This window comes from Ovis aries, chromosome 5 (genome assembly GCF_016772045.2).
Source record: "Ovis aries strain OAR_USU_Benz2616 breed Rambouillet chromosome 5, ARS-UI_Ramb_v3.0, whole genome shotgun sequence".
Classification (NCBI taxonomy): domain Eukaryota; kingdom Metazoa; phylum Chordata; class Mammalia; order Artiodactyla; family Bovidae; genus Ovis; species Ovis aries.
Window position 1 is genome coordinate 5,227,423 of NC_056058.1, and position 23,344 is coordinate 5,250,766.

General features: G+C 52.4%; 1 protein-coding gene across 2 annotated transcripts in view; it reads left to right on the forward strand.

Moving 5' to 3' along the window:
- The first annotated feature begins 823 nt into the window (after positions 1 to 823).
- The window catches only part of UNC13A (unc-13 homolog A), a 69,492-nt gene continuing 46,971 nt past the window's right edge, over positions 824 to 23,344 (forward strand). For both annotated transcript variants that reach the window (XM_042249679.1, XM_042249685.1), the window contains exons 1-9: positions 824 to 984; positions 10,496 to 10,525; positions 11,106 to 11,205; positions 13,238 to 13,355; positions 14,986 to 15,109; positions 15,819 to 15,892; positions 16,727 to 16,781; positions 18,685 to 18,720; positions 21,992 to 22,199. In XM_042249679.1, the coding sequence (XP_042105613.1) occupies positions 963 to 984; positions 10,496 to 10,525; positions 11,106 to 11,205; positions 13,238 to 13,355; positions 14,986 to 15,109; positions 15,819 to 15,892; positions 16,727 to 16,781; positions 18,685 to 18,720; positions 21,992 to 22,199 (767 nt within the window). In that variant the 5' untranslated portion in view covers positions 824 to 962. The remainder of the gene's footprint in view (positions 985 to 10,495; positions 10,526 to 11,105; positions 11,206 to 13,237; positions 13,356 to 14,985; positions 15,110 to 15,818; positions 15,893 to 16,726; positions 16,782 to 18,684; positions 18,721 to 21,991; positions 22,200 to 23,344) is intronic.

Consider the following 23,344-nt stretch of genomic DNA (forward strand, 5'->3'; position numbering starts at 1 on the left):
ACAGGCTTCACTAACTCCATATACATCTTGTGTTGATGAAGTTCCTTCATATATATTGGGGGCTGGGGACTCTCTGGGGCTCAGCCTCTGGGACTGTTCTAGGTACTGGCAGTACAGACTGAACAGGTTTGCTGGCCACCAGCTCACTTGGAACTGGCGGGTCAGATGTGTGGAGAGAGATGGTGAGCAGAGCTATGCTGGGGTCAGGGCCCAACCAGAGGAAGAGTTGGAATCCAGGGGAGTCCAGAAAGGTGGAGTCAGGGCTCAGTTTGGGGGAAGTAGGTAAGGCTTTCTGGAGAAGGGTATATTCAAACTGGGCATTGATGGATGAATAGGAGTTGCCAGTTACACAAGGGAGTGAAGGATGGAATCCAGTCCAAGTGTGTGCAAAGATCCACAGGCTGAGCAAAACAGGGACGCAGAGAGACCTAAACAGGACGTGGCAAAGACACAGAGAGACTGGAGAGAGAGAAGCACAGAGGGAGACACATTACCGAGAGAGACCGGGAGTCAAGAGAGGAGAACAGAGAGACCCAGAGAGGGAGACAGAGAGACAGAGGCAAAGAGACAGAGAAATAGAGATACTCAGAAAGAGCAGAGAGACAGCCAAGATCTCGAGGTTGAGAGCTAAAGGAGAAACGAAAACACGTAGAATCAGAAGGGAATCTGCGTGGTGGCCGCCCTCAGCCCCCACCCCGCTCCGGCCCTTTAAACCCCACCCCCACCGCTCGAGCTCGCTGCGCCCGCGCCCCATCAGGCGTCCGTGGGCTCCGCCCGCCAGGCTCTCATCAGCACCACGTCAGGAGCTGTCCGCGCCCCCGGTGCTGAACCAAGATGGCCGGCGGCGGAGGCCGGGCCCCGGCGTGAGCTGAGCGAGCGCGGGCTGCAGCCCCCGCCATGCCCCACCCCAGCGGCAGCTAAACCTGACCTGACAGAGCCGGCCCGCCGGCGACTCTGGAGACATGTCTCTGCTTTGCGTTGGAGGTAGGAGGCGAGGCTGCGGGACGGGGAGCCGATGTGGACCCGAACTGGGCTCGGGGTCCGTGTGGATGCGGCTGGGCTCCTGAGGGGGTGACCCGCGTACACGCGGCTTGACTTCTGAGGGGGTGGCCCTTGTAGACGAGTCAGGGTGCCTGAGAAGGTGATCCGTGTAGACACAGCTGGGCTCTCAGGGGGTCCTGGTTGCCGCTGCTGGGGTCGTGTGGACACGGCTGAACGCGGAGGCCCGTGTGGACGCGGGCGAGGGTTTGGGGCTCCATCTGGAAACGGTCTAGTCTGGGTTGTCTGTGCTGAATAAGTTATTAGCGGCTTCGTGTGGAAGGAGCGGGGTAGTTCGAATGAATCCTGCAGGGTCCTTGGAAAGAGTCTTGTCCTGTGGGCTGGGCTGCGGACCCGCCTCGGAATTCGGAGAGGGGTGCAGGGGGAGCGGTCTCCAAGCCCTGGGCGTGTAAGATTTGAGTAGAGGGGCTTGACTATTAGGACTACCGGTGAGCTCTAGGTACTCCTCACCCTGGGAGTGGAAAGGACTGGAGGAGGAGGCCGGGGAGACCCCTTCCAGCATCCTAAGAGAGCTGTGATGGAGGGGTCTGGAGGTGCTTTTCCAGTTAACTCTTTGGTTTCCCTAATGGGGGCTGGGGGAGTCGCCTGAGGGCCTCACCCTCTCCGCCTCTTTGGCCCCACCGAACAAACACCTATCCGACCTTCTCCGCAGGGAGCCGACCCCTTGGAAGTGCAGTACCCCCTGCACCCCTCACGGCCCATCCTCACCTCACCCACTTTGCGCTGGAGGGAGGGAGGGAGGGAGAGGTGGGGTGGAGCTATTTTGGGGCCAGAACGCCATCTGCACCGAGGCCCACGCCCAGGCCCACGCTCTGCGTTTGGGTGGGTGGAGTGAGAGATTCCGGAGGGGCATGACTCCTTCCTTCCCCCCTCAAGCCGCCGCCGCACCCCTGAGGCAGGGTAGGGGAGAAGCCAGCACACCTGGACCAAGGCGCCTGGGGCACTCCTGAGTTCTCAGCAGGGGACCTTTGCGGGCAGGGGTGGTAGCCCAACCAGGGTTCAAGACTTATAGAGGTCTCAACCTTGGGTTTTAAGTACCGAGGTCCGCCTCCCCTCACTTCTACTCCCTTCCAGAAGGCTGAGGTGGAAGAAGAGGTGTATCGGCCAAGCCTGAGCCGGCAGGCTTCAGGACACCTTAGGCAGCCTGATGTGTGTGTGTGATGTGTGTGTGTGATGTGTGCGTGTGATGTGTGTGTGTGATGTGTGCGTGTGTGTGTGTGTGTGTGAAAGAGAATGAGAGAGAGAAATCTAGAGAGGGGGAGAGAGAGAGAGAGAGAAGGATGGTGAACCCCGGCCTTCTCCTGGACCCTGGTGGGAAGGCTCGGGAGCCGGGAACCGCCCCCGCTGCCCCTCCCCCTTTCTCCCCTCCCCCTGTGCTGTGACTCTCCATTCACAAACCCAACCCCGCCCGCCCGCTCCCCGCCGCGGTGGCTTCCCGTGTGCTGCTAGCGCGGGGCTGTGCTGGCGTGGACGCGGGTGTTCTTAAAGGGACAGGTGCCTCCTTTCCTTGAACTCATTCCTGACGGGCGGGGCTGGTGGTGGGCGAAGGGCCAGTAAAATCAAAAGTCATCTCGTTCAGCCCTTAGCCTACGGAGTTAGGAGAGCAGACCCCCATGCATCCCTCACAGTCTAGGCCCAAGGGGAGGGGGAGGTGAACATCCAAACCCCCTACTGGCCCCTCCCCCCTTCTCTGAACTGCCTAACACTTGAGAGGGGATAGCCCTGGAGGAGGGGGTCTATATGGGTTCCTGGCTGACTCCTCCAAGCTCACTCTCCTCTGCCCCCTAGCCCCATCTCTTCTCTGAAATCTCACCCTTAACTCTGATGCAAACTGGAGTCTTGGCTACAGGGGTGGTTTGAAGCGGAGGCAGTAAGAGGGGTGAGAAAGAATTGTATTGGATGACTTTGTGGGACTTACAGGGAAGGAGTCATCAGCAGAGTAGAGGGGGCTCGCTGGGAGGAGTAAGAAAGGGGATGAGGTGGGAAGTAGAGCCCTGAGGTGTAGAGAGAACAGTTGATGCTGGGAGAGGCTCTGTGTGTGTGTGTTGGGGGGGGGGGGGGGGGTGGTGACTGGGAGAAGCAGGGAGAGAAAGAATTGCTGAAGGCAGTGGGGGTGATGCCCAGAGTGGGAGGTCTTGAAGGCTGAGGGGGAGGGGGGAAGGATCAGGGCTTTCCTTGGATCTGAGTTCATCCTCAGAGTTGAGGAAATACCTGCCCCTGACCCAGGGACCCACCCACGTTTGCCCACACCGGCGTACACTGGGGCCCATACATTCACACTCAAGCTTGCCTGCCTTGTGTGAACAGAAGTGCTTAGGATTCACCAAGTCTCTATGAAGACCATGTGCCTGTGACTGCGCATTCATGGACACGTGCAGATTCACACGCCCATTGACACACACATACATGTACACTGGACACAGTCTGTGCCACAGACACGGCCCCCATGATACAGGCATGTGTATCTGCACACATATACACACACACACAGATATATCCACACGTTTGAAGCATGTTTACAGCATCCATGTCATCTAAATATCAACCCGTGCCCTAACACTCAGGCTTGTACCTATGTATACCTGTTAGGGCCCCAAATCACAAGAGACACGTATGTCCACAAGAGTACATGCCAAGGCCATATAGGTACACACATGATAACCCTTCCCTGGTCTTCCAAAGCTGTCACTTTGAACAGGTGGCAGATGATGCACTCACACACACACTGATATATGTAGCTTCAGAGGAGTCTGCACGTGTATGCAAGTGAGCAAAAATATACATGCTATACAACTGCATAGTGCACACACACACACACACATGTGTTTGTATTTAACATACATATCACTCAAAAGCCTGCACATACCTAAGCTCACACCAGCATGTCCCACATACAGTCACACCCCACTCCCCAGCACATATGTGCAGACCCTCACCTGCACTCAGATGGTACACATGTGTAATTATCCCATCACACCACACATGTACACACAGACACTCATGGACACTCACTTGCCTACCCCGGTAACATGAGCAAATACACGTTCAGGCACACACAATGCAATTCTTGTGTGCATATCCTGAACGTACATATGGGAGACTACACTGTGTAGACCTGGCCTCTGCCCCCTCTCATTTCTTTATGTAGAGCCCCATTGCCCCTTGCCAACCTTAATTTACTTTCTTAGTCTTGGCAGAGTCCTGAGGCTGCTAATAGCAAGTGCCACTTAACTCCTTTGTGAATTTACTCATATATTTACTCAGCAAGCATTGAGTACCCACTATACGCCAGGCACTGATCCTGGCTCTTGGAACTCAACCTTACCCCTGGCCTCATGCTGGGGGAGTCAGATTGGGAGAGGTGGGAAGCTAAGGAGAAGGGTTTCCATGGCCCCTTTGCTCTGGCAAGCCTACCCCATTCCTATCATCACCATTTGCCTGTGTCTCAGAAGATGAGGGGAAACTGAGCAGAAGAGAGATCTTGCTCTAGGTGGAGGGCATATGCAAAAACATGATGGTAGTTCTTTGGTTCCAGACCACCCTATATGCTTTGTGGCATTTTGCTAGGCCACTCAATGTTTAAAAGGCTTCATAAATATTTGATGACTGAATGTGCCATATAAATTAGCAATGCATTTGAAGGTGAGTTTGCCTCACAACTAATAATGATATCTACAACAAGTTCCATCTGTCCAGCCTTCCACAGGCATAGTTTTGAGGATTTTTATGCCCATTGCCCACTTTAATCCTCAGAGCAACCCACTTTACAGATGAGGAAAACTGAGGCTCATGGAAGTTCAACAACTTGCCTGGTGCCACAGAGTCAGAGGTGTAGCTGCCTGACTCCACAGTCTACTAGGAGTGAAGGGTGAAGGTCTCGGCTACTCAGCCTTCAGGACCTGGAGACACCTAAGTCCTTGTCATGGGGTGAGAATCTGTCTCAGGTTCATCCTTTTCCTTCATCCACTCAGTAAACAAACACACCATGATTTCCCCATTCATCATGGCTGTTCTTCTGCCTCTCTCCCAGGAAACCTTCACAAATCCCTCTGCCTCTTGCTGCCCTGTTTCTGATACCATCCAGCCAGGGGGTGAGGGAACTGCATCTGGGTATTTGCTTTTACCACCCTTTTAGAATGCCTCTGGTTTTGGCTCTGATTCATCTTCAGGGCTGCAATCTTAGCTATCTGCCTATCTTGCACCTCACTTTCCTCCTGCATACAATGGGTTTCCTCTGTGAATTTATTTTATTTTTAGATTTATCAGCTTACCTGTTGAGGTGCTGACCAGGACATCCTGAGTCCAGAAGGCCTGGGTTTGAATCCCCAAATCCACCACTTCCTGGAAAGTCCCACATCTTTTTCATTCCTCAGTGTGTCTGTCTGTAGAATGGGCACACTAATAGTGTCCACTGCCTAGATCTACTGGAACTCTCCGGTCAGATGAGGCATGCAGAGATACTGGCATGATGCATGGCTTGTGGAAAGTTTCAATAAGTGTGAGCCAAAGGCAGGAAAAATCAATGATGGTGTTTTTATTAATGGGGACTAAAAGCTCCGTGAGTGTAGGGCATTTCCTGAGAGCTCACTGCGTTCTCAGGACTGAGGATGGCTCAGTGATACACAGGGGGCAAAAGAAGTACCAATTCTTTACAGGTACTTGGGTAGGGATGAAAAGTTCAGCACCGCGGACAGCTCAGAGAGGAGGCATAGATTTCAGCACCGTGGACAGCACGGTTCCGGGTGGCGGGACCCGCTCTCAGTGGGGGACTGCTGGAGGAGGCAATGATGTCATTCTTTCAATGACCAGTATTTAATAAGCATCTACTATATGCCAGACATGGTGAAGGCAATGGCACCCCACTCCAGTACTCTTGCCTGGAAAATCCCATGGACGGAGGAGCCTGGTGGGTTGCAGTCCATGGGGTCGCTGAATCGGGCACGACTGAGCAACTTCACTTTGATTTTTCACTTTCATGCATTGGAGAAGGAAATGGCACCCGACTCCAGCATTCTTGCCTGGAGAATTCCAGGGATGGCGGAGCCTGGTGGGCTGCCGTCTATGGGGTCGCACAGAGTCGGACACGACTGAAGCAACTTAGCAGCAGCATGTGCCAGACATGGTTCTAAGTGGTGCTTGGTAAACAACACTGACTATCTGTCAAGGTTCTTGGTGTGTTTTTTTCACCTATGGCTTCAATTGGGTTCTGGCTTATTTCTGTCCATGGATGATGTGAGTCCTCATTTATTCTCTCCCAGATGCCAAGTCAGAGGGACCAATGTCCTCATCACAAAGTCCATGTCTAGTACAGACATCGCATATTAAATACCAGACTTCCTAGAATCCAGTTTTGAATTCTCTATGCTTCCTTTCTACCACATGTAGTGTCTTCTGACACCCCATAAGCACCTCCTGTGGGTGGGCTTTTGGAAAGTGAAAGTCGCTCAGTTGTGTCTGACTCTTTGTGACCCCATGGACTATACAGTCCATGGAATTCCCCTGGCTAGAATACTGGAGTGGGTAGCCTTTCCCTTCCCCAGGGGATCATCCCAACTTAGGGATCAAACCAGGGTCCCCTGCATTGCAGGTGGATTCTTTACCAACTAAGCTATCAGGGAAGAACCTCCTGTGGGTGGGCTTTTAGCTGCTTCCATTGATGGCTGGAACTCTCTATTCCTCCACTCCCACCACCAGTCCTGGCAGGTTAATGGACCCCAAGGACTGGAGTCTATCTCAATTAGAATCCAGAGTCGTCCAGGCCAGGGGGTACACTTAAAATTCAACCAAATAATAAAGATACTAGTGCTGGTAATAATAATAGGAACAACAGTATAATAATGCTAATGCTAATAATTAAGAAGAAAGGGGAGAAGGCAGAAGAGGAAGGAAGAAGGGAAGAGGAGGAGGAGAAACTGAGACTAAGTAGGGCCATTTTCTAGATACAGAAACTGAGGCCCAGAGCCTGGCAGTGCCAATGCCTTGCTCCCACCTCCACCGGCTCTGCCCCCGCCAACAACTGCCTGTGCAACCACATTAATCAGCCAGCGCCGATGGGCTGCTGCGGGGTGGGGTGGGCAGGGACCGAGAAGTCCGCAGGCTGCTGACCAGGTCGTGACGCGGTATCTCCAGCCCAGTGGGCACCTCCCCCACTCAGCACTCCCCGCGGTCGCGTAGCTCACGCCCTCGGCGCCCACGTTATAAATAGCCCGGTGCTTGTGACCAGGAGCTCGGGAAGGAAGGGCGGCGCTTCCGCCCTGGTGACCCCGATACCGCGGGCAGGAGGAAGGCGGCAGGGTGGAGATGTGATGACAATGCTTGCTGACGGGAAAGAGAGATGGGGAGAGAGCCGTGACTCTTTCTCCGAGCCCCTGCCTCCAAGCCCTCTCTTCCTACAGAGCCCCTCCCCCAGGCTACTCGCCCCTCCATTCCCTTCCCTCTGCCTGTGTCCCCTCCCCCATCTTGAGCCTCCTGCTCTCTGAGCCCCCATCCCTTAGTCCCCTACCTTACTCCTCCTTACCTCATACCCTATTCCCCCGCCATGAGCTTCCTACTTTGAACCCCCTTCTCTGATTCTCCATTCTTCTCTGAACTCCATCTCCCACCCTGAGTCTGACCCTCCTCCCTCTGAGGCCCCATGATGAACAAACAGTGATGTCCTCACCCTGGATTTTCTGAAGGGCCCTGGGACCCTGCTGTTAGAGCTAGAGCTCTCTGACAATCTCCCACTGCCAGTGGGCCCCAACTGAGCCCTTTACCCTCTGGCCGAGAAAGGATTAGGGAGGAGGGAAGGGAGAGAGACTGAGGGACTAGGAACCAGAGAGACAGAGACAGAGGGAGAAAGGGAAGAAGACAGAAAGATAACAGGAGTGGAGAGACACAGAACTGGAAGGAGGGAGACAGGGAGAGACCTTCTTCCTGGAGGAGAGGAGGAAGGACAGAGCTTGGACAACTCGCTTCCTTCCCCTCTGAGACCTGCCCCTCATAGAACTGCAGGGGCCCAGGTTGGGTCAGACACCAGTGAGCCCCTCTGATCCCCCAGGGCCAGGCACCTATCTGCCTCTGGTACCTGCTCCCAACTTTTCTTTCCCAACCCTGCCTCTCCTTCCTGCAGCATCTCCCCTGCCCACCCTCTCTAGTGGAAATCTGTGTGTCTTTCTGTCTCTCTGTGTCTGTCTGTCTAACTCTCATGTCTTATCGCCCCTCACTTCTCCCCCCTCGTTTTCCTTTCTCTCCTGTTGATGGCCCCCTGTGTGCCTTTCTAAGCCTCTGTGTCTCTCCCATCCTTCTCCCTCCGCATCCTCCCCATGCACCCTCCTCCCCCTTTACAGAGTCATTAGGTTTGCCCACTGAAGCTCTCCCAGGAGGGAGGCCTGGAGCTCCTGCTGGGCACTGTCCTAAGTGCCCCTAAGCTTCACTCAGTCCCAGGGGTGAGGGGCTAGGTGGGTGGGCTCTCTGTAGTCTGGGTGGGGCCAAAGGCATGAGAGAGGGGCGTGTGGGACAGGGAGAGTGACCTTGTGGGAGAGAGAACTTTGCATATGCAGTTATGTGCCTCAAGCGGGAAGATTTTGGATGTGGAAGAAAGAGACACAGAGAGAGAGAGATGGAAGCCCAGAGAGGGGGGGGTTCACTTGCCCAGAGTCACACAGCACCATAGTCTGAATCCAGCTCCACCTGACTCCATGCTGAATCAGGGCTCAACTTTCCTAATGCCCAGTCAAGGGCTCTATCTGCCTTCTGCTTTCCAAAACCAAATCCAGATAGAGTGGGTATTTGCATTTAAAATCTGGGTCTTAGGGTGATGGTGGTGTTGGTATAGGAAGGCGTTCATTCCCTCTTCTGCTCTGCAACTCTGGGGAGCTCACTCAGTGCTTCTGGGCATCAGTTCCCACCCCCACAGTCTGTCTGCAATGGGAGCAAGTAGTATTTACTGACTAGTATTTAGAGCCACTCTACTTCCCCAGCCCTTGATGGGAATTTTCTTTTCACTGGCTCCATTCAGGTACTTCTTTGAGAAAGAAATTCAAGTGATGAGGACAGAGAAATGAAATCCCTATGGGAGACTGAATCCCAGATGGGAGGCCATTGCACTTGCAGGGAAAAAGGCTGAACTTGACTCTCAAAAAAAGAGAAAAAAAAAGGAGAAAGAATAGAAATGCAGTTCTGATTCTAGGAATTATCCTTTAACTTACTGGCACGCACTCTTCAAGACATGCAGAGGGTATAAAATGTTACCATTTGTGTAGGAAATAGCGCACACGTGCACACGATTGCTGATGCATGGACTATCTGTCTGCAGTCCCACGGGGAACTGCTAATGTTGATTGCATCCTGGAGGGAGAGTGAGAGCTGGGGTAGAAAGAGCCTCATTTTCATCGTATAATCTTTGGGTTGCTTTGGGTTTTGTAAAATATGCATGATTGCTTGCTCAAACGAAAATAGTCTCTTGAAAAGTTTAAAGGGAAAAGGAAATATAGAAAGCAGGAGCGGGGCCTCAGTTTGGCAGCAGCTTTTGGGTGGGAGTAGAGAGTGATGGTAGAGAAATACATTGAAGGCAGATATAGAATTTGGGAGATATTAAAAGTAAAAGTTTGATACCCTGTAAGAAAGTCCAGTAATGAATGAAATGGCTTTGAATCACTTGGGGCTGTGGGGTTATGTAAAATATGAAGAGACTGGACCACCTGGGACCCTGAGGTATATCTGACTTGCACCTTTCACAGTCAAGTAGGGCTGGACAAACTGACAACTTACCTGGACAGGACTGGGATGTCTCTATGTAGACTGCAGATTCAGCTCTCTGGGTTGATTTTTCTCACCTCTCCCAATCCCTTTTGAATATTGGACTCTAAACCCTGGGAGCATTTAGCTGGACAGGTAGGGGAGGAGTCTCACTAATCTAACTGGGGGATGGGAATCATTGGAGACTGATTCTCCTTCCTCCTCTACCTCCTTCTCCCTGACTCCCTGACTCCTTCTAAAGAAATCATGGAGGGCTTCCTGTAGGAGGTCTCTTCTTTTGAATTTTTGTTCAATTGTGAGTAAAGTCACCACTGGAGGGAGGGAGGCAGCTTTGGGGAAATTTGATGGGGAGGAGGGTGGGACAGAGAATATTCCCAAGGTCCAAACTTCCTTCCATCACAGGTCTGCCTGTGCTCATCTGTCTGATGGCTTCTCTCTCTCCCACTCATCCCTGCCTCCCTCCTCTCCTTATTTCTCTTCCTCTCATCTCTGCCTCTGTCTTTCTTATTATCTTTTTTTTAATCTGGTCTCTTTACCTGCCTCTTTCGCTCTGTGTTTTTCGCCTCTCTTCTCTCTCTTTCTGCGTCTCTCTCCTCTCTATCTCTCTCCTTATGTCTCTATTTTCCTGTGTCTCTCTGTCTCTCTCCTCCCCACCACTCTCCCCGTCTCCCTTCCCTATTTCTGTCTCTCTCCACAGTCAAAAAAGCGAAGTTTGATGGTGCCCAAGGTAAGTGCCCTCTATTCCTGTCCTGTCCTGTGTTGCCTGTCTGTCTCAGAGAGATGAGGGAGGGTGTCTGAGCCAGTGATGGGGAACTTGGGCTGTATGTCTGCGAGCGTCACAGAGAGCATTGGAATTGGTCCGGGGTCCCCCAGCAGTCTTCTCTACCATCCCCTGAAAACGCTAATGGGAATAGGGCTCTCCCTGAGCCAGTGGTGCTTCCCAGGATCCTAAGAGATAGGGCAGGGACTCTTAGATTAGGCTACAGGGAACAAAACTGGGGCTCAGAGAGGCAAAGGAAATTTCTTATGTCCGTGGATATTGGACATCTTCATTTCTAAGTATAAAGATTAGGCATCCCCAAATTCCCCATCTCCTTGGTGTGCTCTGAGGCACTGGGGTGGGTTTCTGGGCGCTGACCTGGGGGTGGGAGGCACAGAATCACCCCAGTGTATTGGACCTGGGGTGGCCCCAAGAACTCACAGACCCTTGGGGATCATAGTGGGGGCATGGAGAGCTTGGGAAGGGACACGGGATGGGGGGGGGGGGTCCCTGAGCCCTGCCCTGACATCTGCTTTCACTGCCACAGAGAAATTCAACACCTACGTGACCCTGAAGGTGCAGAATGTCAAAAGCACGACTATCGCTGTCCGAGGCAGCCAGCCCAGCTGGGAGCAGGATTTCATGTTGTGAGTTTGCAGTGACTGGAACCTGCATGGCCTCGCCCCCGGCACAGTCAGGCCTGTCGCTGGCCCCGCAGGGCACAGCCGGACACTCGGGTGTCGTCTGGGACTCCCCTCCCTCCTCCTTCAGCCCCTTGTCCAGTCATCAGCTTTGCCTCCAGAGCGCTTCTCGAGTCCAGTCACTTGCTTTTGTCTCCGAGGCCAGCAGCCAAGTCCCCGCTGCCCGCCAGCCTCCACCCTGGCCCCCTGCTGCCATCCGCCTCCCGCAATCTGTTCTCCTCCAGGCAGCCAGGGGGATATTTTTAAAACTGCAAATCACATCCTGCCACTCTCCAAACTTGCCCCTGGCTTGTGGCTCATCAACCTCAAAACAAAGCCCATATCCCTCCCTGCAGCCCCCCTAGACCCGGTCCCTGTGACCTCACACCAGTACCTGCTCCATTTCTCCTGGCTAGCCTGCCCCAGATACACCCACCTCTGCACTGTTCTGCCAACATGTCCAGCTTGTGTCTGCCCGCAGGACCTTTGCTCTTGTCCTCTCCCCATCCCAGCTGGCTCCTTCTGGTCCTTTGGGTCTCAACTGTGTCACCTCCTCAGGGCAGTCCCCTCTGATCATCACCCTCAAACTAATTGAAGAGTAGTGTCATGCCTCGCCATCAATTGTAATTTTATTCGTTTGTGTGACATTTGACGCATTTTTGGCCCCTTCCCCTGGACTATGAGCTCCAAGAGGGTAAGGCCCTATTGGTCTCTGCCCTTGTGACCTCCATGCCAAGCACAGAGGCTGACACCCAATAGGTGCTCAAAAAATATTTGTCTAAAAGCTGAATGAATTCATGACCTGGACCTTCTTCTCAACCTGGAGCTACTCAAGACCTCCTATTAAGTGAAGTGAAGTCGCTCAGTCGTGTCCAGCTCTTTGCGACCCCATGGACTGTAGCGTACCACGCTCCTCCATCCATGGGATTTTCCAGGCGAGAGTACTGGAGTGGGTGGCCATTTCCTTCTCCAGAGCATCTTCCCGACCCAGGGATCGAACCCAGGTCTCCCGAATTGTAGGTGGACGCTTTACCGTCTGAGCCACCAGGGGAGTCTCTAGGAAGCCCTCCTATTACATCCTACCTACTCTGATGATGGCCAACATCTGCCGTGACCTCTTCCAAGGCTTTGATTAAATCCGTTTTGCCTTATAGCCCTGGGAGGGTGTGCTAACACAATCCTCATGTTACAGATGAGGGAACAGAGGACCGGAGGGGCAAAGCCACCTGCTCAGTGTCATATAGCCTCTATCTGGCAGAGCTGGAGTGGGGACCCAGGCAGCCCTCAACCCCTGAGCAGAGGCTGGCTGGAGACTGTGGGAGGCCATGGGAGAATCCGGAGTTGGGATTCTGGAGCAAAGGGGCACCTAGAGAAGGGAAGGAAGATGCAGTCCTACAATCTAGGGAAAAGGTGAAGGGAGGGGGAAACAATAGTCCTCAACTTCCCCTAATGCCAGTTACCGAATGACCAGGTATATTCAAGGAGAACATTCCTTAAGATGAATCTTTGGTAAATCGGTAGATTCAGTGAATTGGACTTTCATGAAGATTTCCCCCCCAAATCTGCACATTTCCTGCAGGGAAAGTGCTTAGAGGTGGGATCATTCCTGTGCTTAAGGGTGTTCCCGTATGATTGGAGAGGGATGACACTGGGAAGGATGAACTGCCCTTATCGTGGGAGTAATAGGGAGCCATGGAGAGTGTTGGAGCCTCTTCCTCACTTAACCAGCATTCTCAGGGTCTGAGGGCTAGAGGAAGGGCCAGGTGAATTGAAGGTACATGTAATACTTGTCCCCACTCCTTCTTTCCCAACTTGGAATCCTGATTCTGCTGTGACACCCCGAGCATGTAGCTTAGCCCTCTGGCCTCAGTTTCCCCTCTGTAAAACAAGAACTACCGTGTCACCTTCCCGGCTGGCACTCTTTCAGACCTGGGTTTGCATTCCAGTTGGTCGTGTGTCCAAACACTATTGAACTGACTTTTCTGTCCTTTCTCAACAGTGAGATTAATCGCCTGGATTTGGGGCTGACGGTGGAGGTGTGGAACAAGGGTCTCATCTGGGACACGATGGTGGGCACTGTGTGGATCCCCCTGAGGACCATCCGCCAGTCCAATGAAGTGAGTGGTAGGAGGAAGGTTGGATAGGAGAGCCTGGGAGGGGTCCAGAGGCCAGTGGTCTAAACGAGACAGGCCTCTCTCTCCATCTCCTGACAATTTCACACAGACGTTCAGGGTGGCTGTGGCAGCTCCAGTCACCAGGCTGTCTCCTTACGTGGCTTTCTCCCCACGTGGCTTCCATCTCATAGCCCAAGATGGCAGGTCAAGGATCACCATTACATCTGCATTCCAGTCGGGGGAGGGAAAGGTGGCAAGGGAGAGGGTTTGCGCTCCCAATTAAGGGCCCAACCTGGAAACTGCTCAAGATGCTTCACTCACATGTTATTGGCCAGAACTGTCCTGTGGCCCCACCTACCTACAAGGGAATCTGGAAAATACAGTCTTTAGCTGCACAGCCCCACTAGAAATGTATCCCTATGGAAGAGAGGAGAAGGGATATTGTGAGCAGCTAGCACTTTGTGCCCAGATGGGCATCAGGGAGGGAGGCTGCAGCAGTCCCAAAGAAGTACTAGCAAATAACCTTGGCCTCCTTCTCTAGGCTCCTGGCCTTAAATCTCACCCCCTCCACTTGGCCCCTAGAATCCTATCCTGCCCTCCCTGCCTATCACCCTGGGAGGCCTTCCAGATAGCATCCACCAACTTTGCCAGCCTTATTTCCCCCACACGGCAACCTACACTCCTCACAGGCCCCACAGATGGCCTTTGAGTTTTCTTTCACATACGCTGTTCTCTGGGTTTCAAGTGTCCTCCTTTCCATCACCCTTAGGCCCAGCTCCAATGTCCTTTCCTCCAGGAAGCACCCCCTGAATCCCTCAGGTCCCCTCCCCCTTCTGGCTTTCCCTTGACTTCGTGGTGCTGGGAGTGTCTGTGTCAGACTCTGCGACTGTGGGCTTCTCAGGGATTGCCCAGCAAGGCCCAGGCTTATTGGGGCCCAGGCCAATAAGCCCAGGTTTATTTTTTAATGAGTGAATGGAAAGGGAAGAAAGGGGTGCAATAGTCCAGGCAGGTGATTCCAAAAGGAAGCCTTGTGGCTGAACCACAATGTCCTCAGTGACCCCTCCCCCAAGCGTGAGGAGGGCCTGGTCATCTGGGACAACCATGACCTATGGCCGGGGACCCCAGACGGCTCCCCTGACCCCTGCCAGCCTCTCCCTGGGGCTACAGAGCATCAGTCTCCTTTGAGAGATGAAGAGAACTGAGGTTCAGAGTGGACCCCACTGCTCAAGAGCTTGTTTTCCTGAACCAAGGGGGACTGGTTCATTCACTCGGGGGGTTTCCTCCCAGGATGGTGGTAAGATCAGGTCCTCTATCTGAAGCTGAGCCCTCGGTAGGGATGAAGAGTGCTGTGCAAGGCTGGGACCACCCCTACCTGACCCTGCAGGTCCCTCTCTCTGGGTTCCCCAGACCCACCATGATGCGTTGAATTTGTGACCCTTCTTCTCGGTTTCCTTATCTGAAGTGAAGATGTGGCCCTTGTTCTTGGCATAAGGGAGAGATGAAGGGAGAGAGACATGTCACGTGAGAGCAGAGGCCTGCTGGCCCAAGCACAGCAGACGTGTGACTCACCTGGCCTCACGCGGGACCCTCCCCCCTGTTACCCCACCACCCCCTGTCACCCCACCACCCCCAGGAGGGCCCTGGAGAGTGGCTGACCCTGGACTCTCAGGTCATCATGGCGGACAGCGAGATCTGCGGCACTAAGGACCCCACCTTCCACCGCATCCTCCTTGACACCCGCTTTGAGCTGCCCTTAGGTGAGTGTGGTTGGGGAGGCGTGGGGAGGAGCCTTTGCCCAGCCCCAGGAGAATGACCAGGCCTGGGTGGATCCAGATAACCCTTCGTGTCTATAGCCCTACCATCCTGAACGCGCCCGATCTCATCAGACGACCCTTCATTCTGAGGATGAGGCTCCCCCTCCCCAGAAGAGAGTCTCCCAGATCACAGTCAGCAGAGAGGGGTGCCTGCTGGGTCACTCCAGCTCCTGCAGGTCACCAGTGGGCTGCCAGTGCTTTTCAACCTCTGGGGTTCAGATCTGAGCTGTCCTGGCTGGCCCTTGGTGAGGTCTTAGGCTGCAGAAGTGAGCTGGATACGGAGAAGATACAAACAGAGGCAGAAAGACAAAGACAGACAGAGGATCAGAGAGAGAGAGACAGATGTAGAGATAAGCAAAGGCAGAGACACACAGAAGCCTCTCTACCTTTCCTGGAAGCAGCTCAGTTCCCCCACGTCATCCTTCCAAGAACCTGTGGCATCCCCTCCTGGTAATGCTAGCAGGCGCCTCCTCTCCTGTCTTCCATTCATTGCCAGGGCAGCTCTGGGTGGTGTGGTGGAGGGGTGTTTCTGTTCTCCTGTCCTCTCTCCCCACTCACTGGAGACCAGCCCCATAGGCAGGCAGGACGCACTGGATGGAGGCTGAGGGGCATGGAGGGGCTCCCAGGCTCACGGCCAGGCCTCTGCCTCCAGACATCCCTGAAGAGGAGGCCCGTTACTGGGCCAAGAAGCTGGAGCAGCTGAACGCCATGCGGGACCAGGATGAGGTGAGCGTTGGCATCACCTTCCTCTCTCTCCTTGTCTCCCCCTGTCCTCCACCCTCTATTTCTCTCTCCACTTGTCCTCCCCTGTGTCTGTGTCTCTAACTCTTTGTAACCTGACTAAATTCTGTGACTCACGTGGTCCAGTCTCAAACCAATGATGGTGTCAAGGAACAGAGAGCCCGCCCAAGGACGTGATATCAATGGACTCAGGTTCTGCGTTTGCTAAATACTCTCAAGGAGATGCAGAGGCCCCGTTACAGCTCTTAAAACCCCCTTTCTGCCCCTCAGCCCTCAACTTCTCAAGTCACACTTTCAGGGTTTCTTAAAAATTTGCCTTCCCCACCAGCCCTTGCCCCGTACCTGTTCTTCCCTGCCATCCCCCTTCTTCTGGGCTCTGTATTCTCACCGTTCAAAAACCCAGTGTGGCCCAGAAAACAGTCTTCAGAAGGTAAGGGCAGGGAAGAAAGAGCAGGCAAGTTTAGACCATTCTTTAGTTGGAGGCAGGGGACAGAGGGAGTATCACTCACTTGTTAGTAATTTTTATCCAAACTCAGCTCTCACCTTCTTCTTTCTTTAGCTCCCTGCCTCAGTGTTCTCTCTTCTCTTTTTCCCCTCTGGTTTTTCCCCTCGTCTGTGTTCCTTTTTCTGTTTTTTTTTTTCTATATCTGTTTCTCACTCTCTTTGTGTATCTCTCTCCCTCTTCCTCTGGGGACAGCTGTATCCTCCTCCAGAGGGAGGGAACTTAGGAGGCAGGGAAAGTCAAGAGGGAAGAGAACAGAGGGCCATGGCTTCTGGCAGCCCACTGAGATAAACCCTCTCTCCTTCCCTCCCCCTCAGTATTCATTCCAGGATGAGCAAGACAAGCCTCTTCCTGTTCCCAGCAATCAGTGTTGTAAGTACTTCTCAGCTCCTTCCTGGGCACCAGTTGAAACTCTCCTCCTTCCTCTACCCCATGACTGTCCTCTGTAATGAATGGGTCACTCCCCTCCAATGATACGGGTCCTAAGAGTGAACAGAATCCAGTCACAGTGTAGTGGAAAGAAGGAAAGATCTGGCACTTCGGTTTGAATATTGCCTTGCCACGCGGCCACTGGCATGCCAGGGTCTTTTTCTGATCCTTAGAGTTCCTCTCTTTGAAACAGGGGCATCTGATAGCCCCCCGCATTCTGATCTTCTTTGGAGGAATGCAGGACCTCTAGAGGGTTGAAAAGCACTTTGCAGAGTCTTCAATTCCATTCCTTAGGTCCTGGATGAGGACCCATAACTCATTCAACAAACTTTCTTGAGGCCAGCACAGACCCCCAAGCAGCCCACAGTCAGACGGTGCAGACAGACGATCCTGCCAACACATGTATGACAGGCTCCTATTTTCTTAGATAAAGAAGTGGAGGTCCAAGAGGAGGGTTGACTTGCCAAGGTCACACATGTGGCAGGAGGCAGAGCCGGGGTTTGAACCCAGGTCCCAGGGACTCCGAGCTGTCTTATCTTTCCGCTGTGCTGTATCTCTTAATGGTGATGGTCACTGCATTCCTCTGTACACGGCTCCTTCACCAAAGGCTGGACTTCTCAAGAGTGTTCATCCTCCTTGGTTGGCCCTGTAGACACTCGGATGCCCCCAGACCAGCATTTCAAAGATCTAGGAGGTGTCTTTCTCCTTAAAGCGCCCTCCAAGTCCTCTGAGATGGGGAAGTGAAAATTATAGTCTCTGGGCAAAACCCATACCCACCACACTTGGCCCCCACCCCACCCTTCAACCTCTTTCTCCTCTTCCATCTGCTTCCCCGTCCTTCTCTCCTCCCCTCTCATGGTCTCTCCTGTATCCGTCGTCCACCCCGCCCACCGTATATATGCCCAGGATATGTGATGATGGAGATTGGTGGAGGGAGGAGCTGAGCCACTGCAAGTGAAGGACCCCGTTCCTACACTCACTTGTGGGTGTGAGATGGAGAAAGTCCCTTGATTTCCACACCAGGGAAGGGATCACCACTGCTCTGTAGAAATTATAAACCCCCTCTCTGGTGAATGGGGTCACTGAAGGATTGTGTTGGGAGCAGGGCCAGGCAAGGTGCGGGCAGGAGCAGATGACAAAGGGCACCTGGGCCGGTGACCTGAAGCCAGAGGTGGGTTTAGTTTAAGAAGGGACCTACCACCCAGCATTTACCTCCAAGTTCTCCTGGGACTGTTTTTTCACCCTTAGTTCACAAAGGGGGCAGCTGAATGTCAGAGGAGTCAGAATTCCGGTCCAAGCTGTGTTTCTGAGATGCCAGAAGGTGGGCTGAGGTAGTGAAGGTGTCATTCTCTCCCTGGTTCTGACGCTCGGGCTGTGTGACTTTAGGCTATTCACTCAACCTTTCTGAGCCTTGTGTCCTCACTTATAAAATAAGAATAGTTAAAAACTCACACAACAGGGATGTTTCAAAGCTGAAGACCTCCAGTTCAGTGTTTCCTTCATTATCTGGAGGATGGGGAGGTGGGGGGAGAGGAATGAGGCGTGCTGACCCCAGATTTCAGAGATGGAAAACCCTGGGTCCAAATGGCCTCTTTATCACTTCCTGGCTGAGCTTGCAGTCTTGTCAAACAATGAGGATATCCTGCCTTCTTCCCAAGATGGTGAGTGAAGGTATAACAGAAGTCAGTGGTTAAAGTGTACTCGGGAAAGCTCCTCAGGGCAAAAGGGCATGGGGTCCCGGGTGGGAGGAGGAGATGGGGAGAATGAGGAGGATGGGGGAGCCCCCCTCCCCATGCCTCCCCCTCTGTCTGCTCCCTTTTATTGTCTCTGCCCCTTCTCTTTGTAGGCAACTGGAATTATTTTGGCTGGGGTGAGCAGCAGAGTAAGTACTCAGCTTGATGTTCTGGGAGGCCACGGGGAGGTAGGCACCTCGGAGACTATGAGGCCCCCGCCCCTTCGATCAGGGAAGCGGGGAGCCTGTGGCTGACGCATTGAGGCCAGAGGACCGGCAAGACCACTCTTGTGCCCTCCGCGCCCCCATCACTAACATCTGCTTGAGGGTCATGATCTGTCTCACGGGGAGTGGGTCCCGTCACTCGGGTTGGGGGATTCAGCGGGGAGGAGTGGGCATTTAGACAGGAGACCTGCCTGTCCCCAGCTGGGCACTGTGGCCCCCCTACCACCTCACTCCCCATGTATGACCTCATTTCCTCTCCTATGATTCCTCCCTCTTTTTTGTCTCCCCATCTTCCTCCTCCACCTGGAGCCCTCCTCCAGCCCCAGTGTCACTCAGAGGCTGGTGGGTGCGGAGGGGAGAGGGTCTCAAACAGAGCAGCTGGGCAGAGAACCCACCAGGCAGATAGCGCCCTGGAGAGCTCAGCTCCCAAAGCACCCCCACCCCCCACCCCCAACACACACAGCTTCCTCCAAGTTGCCTCCAGGGAAAGGAAACAAGCCACCTCTCCCCAGATTAGAGGACTATGTTCTCTCTAAGGAATAGCTCCCTTTTCCCCATACCTTTTCCCAAGAAATCCAGTCCTCTAGTCTGAGCATGTATCTACCTCCTGATTTCTACTCCATCAACTGGAGGCTCCTCCACCCCATCCCCACATCCTGATGGACAAGTTCCACCGCACCCTCCCTTCAGGATCAGGAAAGTATAAGTTGCTCAGTTGTGTCCGACTCTTTGCAACCCCATGGACCGTAGCCTGCCAGGTTCCTCTGTCCACGGAATTCTGCAGGCAAGAATACTAGAGTAGGCTGCCATTCCCTTTTCCAAGGGACCTTCCTGACCCCAGAATCAGGAAAACTGTTTACAGATACAGCTGACCCTTGAACAACATGGCTTTGAGCTGCACAGGCCCACTTATATGCAGATTTTTTTCAGTAGATACTACTACAGTGCTACACAATCCCAGTAGGTTGAATCCACGGATGCAGAAGTGTGACTATGGAGGGCCAATTATAAAATCACACATGGATTTTCAACTGCCCAGAGGGTTGGCGTCCCTAGCCGTTGTATTGTTCAAGGGTCAGCTGTATTTTGACCCAAAAGAATTTGTCAAAGCAAGTTGATCAGAAGCCAGCTTAGCCAAAATAGACATTTGGCAGACAAGAAGGCTTGGTCACAGGCAGTTTCACACAAACAAGCAATACAGTTAAAAAAAAAAAAAAAAAGACATTCTGGATTAAAACCAATTTAGCAAAAGCCTGTACCAATAATTGGGTCAAGAAGAGCAAAGACAATGGGGCCCAAAGCAGATCATTTTGTCAAAACAAAAGTGGCTGAAAATGTCTTATCCAGAAGCAGGCAATTTGGTCAAAAACAATTTGGTAAAGAGCAGAGTCTGGGCAAAAGCAGAAAGAATCCAACAGAGAGCAATCTTCCCCTTAAAAACTGATAATCTGTCCGAAAAAAAGTCAGTTTGGTGAACATGCAGTCTCATGTGCATGGAAATATTTCAGCCTGCTCAGGGGCAATTTGGTAGACTCCAAACCCAAATAACTGTAGAAGACAAGTTGGTGAGGGGGCAGTTTGGTAGCCCTGCCTCGTTGTCCGCAGTCTCAGATGCCCCACTGCAGGCCTGAAGGCCCATCAGTTTCACCCTGAAGCTCATACATCTAAGTTGTGGAAATTCACATCTGTTTCTGCCTCTGACGCCAGCGCTGTCAGCACACAGCGCATCAGATGGTGGTGGTCGTACGGCAGGGACAGGATGAAAAGCTCGCAGGTCACAGTGGCTCACGTTAAGTGAGAAATCGGAAAGCCAGAGCTACGCTAAGGACAGCCAGGGCTACGCTGCTACAGCCAGCACTGAGGCCAAAAAAGAGCTTAAGGTTTTTCTGGAGGCAAAATAGAGGCTGAATCAGATAGCTAGTTCTAGGTGAAGGATGGAACTAATATTTTAACTGTTTACCATATTAAAAAAATTCAACCTTTTTTTTAAATATAAAGAGATAGATTCTATCAGAGGGAAAAGGAATTAGAAAGTTAAAATAATAAAGCAAAAAAAAAAATCTAGGAGATGAGCAAAAATGCTTAAAGGCATCAAAAAAAATATCAGCCAGGGACTTCCCTGGTGGCCCCGTGGTTAAGACTCTGCACTTTCAATGCAGGGAGTACAGGTTCAGTTGGGGAGCTAAGATAACAGATTGGGAAAAAAAAAAAAAAAAGCAACATTGTATCAAATTCAATAAAGACTTGAAAAATGGTCCACGTTAAAAAAATCTTTAAATAAAAAGTATAACCCACCCTCTTGGTGTTTAAAATCACCAGTAAGTTGGTACCACAGCCTAGCGTACCATGGGGGACCCAATCAGGAAGGTAATCTGGGGCAGGCAGCTCAGTTCTTTTCAGCTCAAGTATTGCTTTCCAAATAAATTGAGTCTCTCCTGTTCCCACCACAATTTAACATCCTTTGAGACTGTTTTCTTTTTACTGAGAAAGAAAATCTGTTTTCTGTTTACTAAGGAAAGCAAAGTGAACTAAAGTATCCTTTGATTCGTAATAAACACCTGGAGTTTGGCAACCCTACCTTGTTCCGCTTGAGCGATAGATTCTGGGCTTGTGATGGTGTTGCCAACCCAATAATCTAATCTTTCTGAGGGAGACAATACCTTGTCAGAGCCCTTTCCTATACATGTGAGTTCAGGGCTGGGTCACCTTTCTAGGATATCAAGAAATCTCTGAAGGTTAAAGAGCATTTATCCTCTACCTTGTCTTCCTGGTCTCCATCCAACTTCCCCCTAAGTGTTTGGGTGACTCTCATTATGGGAAACTCATTACCTGATGGAAAAACCCATATTGTTTCCAGAGAGCCTGGACTGGTCCATTCTCACATCTGAGCTGAAAGACACCTTCCAATTTGTTCCTGTCCTCTTCACATTGTAGGACCTACCCTCGTCCCCAGACTCTAGGTCCCATTTGACCCACATACTTTCTGTAGCAGGGTTTTCACCTCCTTTATTCTAAAACTTATACCTCTATTAACATGACCCAAGATCCTTTATTCATTTTGGTAGATTCCTCTTCTTGGGTTAGCAGTCAGTGAAGACCCTCCTAAGTCTGAGAGACTGTGCTGGCCTCCACTGCGTGCTCACTCTCTCTCTGCCTCCCCTGCTCACTCTGTCCCCTCACCTCCTCTCTCTTCCAGATGACGACCCTGATAGTGCTGTGGACGACCGTGACAGTGACTACCGCAGTGAGACAAGCAACAGCATCCCGCCGCCCTACTACACCACGTCCCAGCCCAACGCCTCGGTCCACCAATATTCTGTCCGCCCGCCGCCCCTGGGTTCCCGGGAATCCTACAGCGACTCCATGCACAGCTATGAGGAGTTCTCCGAGCCGCGGGCCCTCAGGTAGTCACTGTGGGGTGGAGGGTGTGTGTGTGTGTGTGTCCCACTCTACTCCTGGAGTGGAGAGAGGAATAGGAGGCTGGAGGGAGCTGGAGGCAAGTGGTGTAAGGAAGCAGCATCCATGCTTTCTTGTAGGCAGTAGAAATTTTCTTTACCCAAAATCTTACCAAGAAAACTCCTCAAACCTGATAAAAAGGGGTTTGCTTTGGTTGAAGGAGGAGAAGGAAGTCACAAAGCCCCTAAGAGTTTCCCCTGCAAAATGGGGGCTCCTTGGCACTCCAGCTAAAGGCCTCTGGTCCCTGTGTACTCTCTAACTGCTTAGGCGAGGAGGTGGATGAAGAGATGGGCATTACCAGGGATGGGGAGGGGATGAGGGTAGTGTGAAACATAGTAATGCTGGAAAGACTCCCAGCACGTGGGTGGCTCGTGGTCCCGCTCAGCCTTCCTGGTGGCCCCCGACTCTGTGTTCCTGACCAGCAGCCACGGGCACTGCTAGTCAGGCACGGGTGTGTGTGCGACTCTTTGAGAGCTTATGGACCGTAGCCTGCCAAGCTCCTCTGTCCATACAAGAAGACTGGAGTGCGTTGCCACGCCCTCCTCCAGGGAATCGTCCTGACGAACACGCATCTCTTACAAACCCTGCATTGGCAGGCAGGCTCTTTACCACTGCCACCAGGGCACAGTGACATAGGAGCTACCCCTTCCCAGCCCAGCCACCATCACTACTCCTTTCAAAGGAGGCTGTCCCCAGACCTACCTCAGGGTCAGTCCCCTGGCTTACATGGGCGCAGTGTGTTGGCCCTTGAGCCCAGGACACTGAAATGTGTGCCTGCTGCTCCCCTCTTCACTGACTTGATCTCCCCAGTCCTGGTTTCTTAACAGCAGCAAACATGATATTAAACAGCTTGGATATTTGTAAAGCACTTTGGGCGGTTTCTGAAAGTGCTGTGTAGTTAGGTAAATAACACAAATAATAGTATTTGGAGCTAACTGGGTGCCCAGCTCTGGTCCAACATTTTTCCTTCATCATCTTATTTCATTCTCTGGGTGGGAATATTATTGACTCCATTTCACAGATGGGAAATCAAGGCCCAGAGGGGTTAAGTCACTTGCCTGAGGTCACGCAGTTGGTAAATCATCATGAGGAC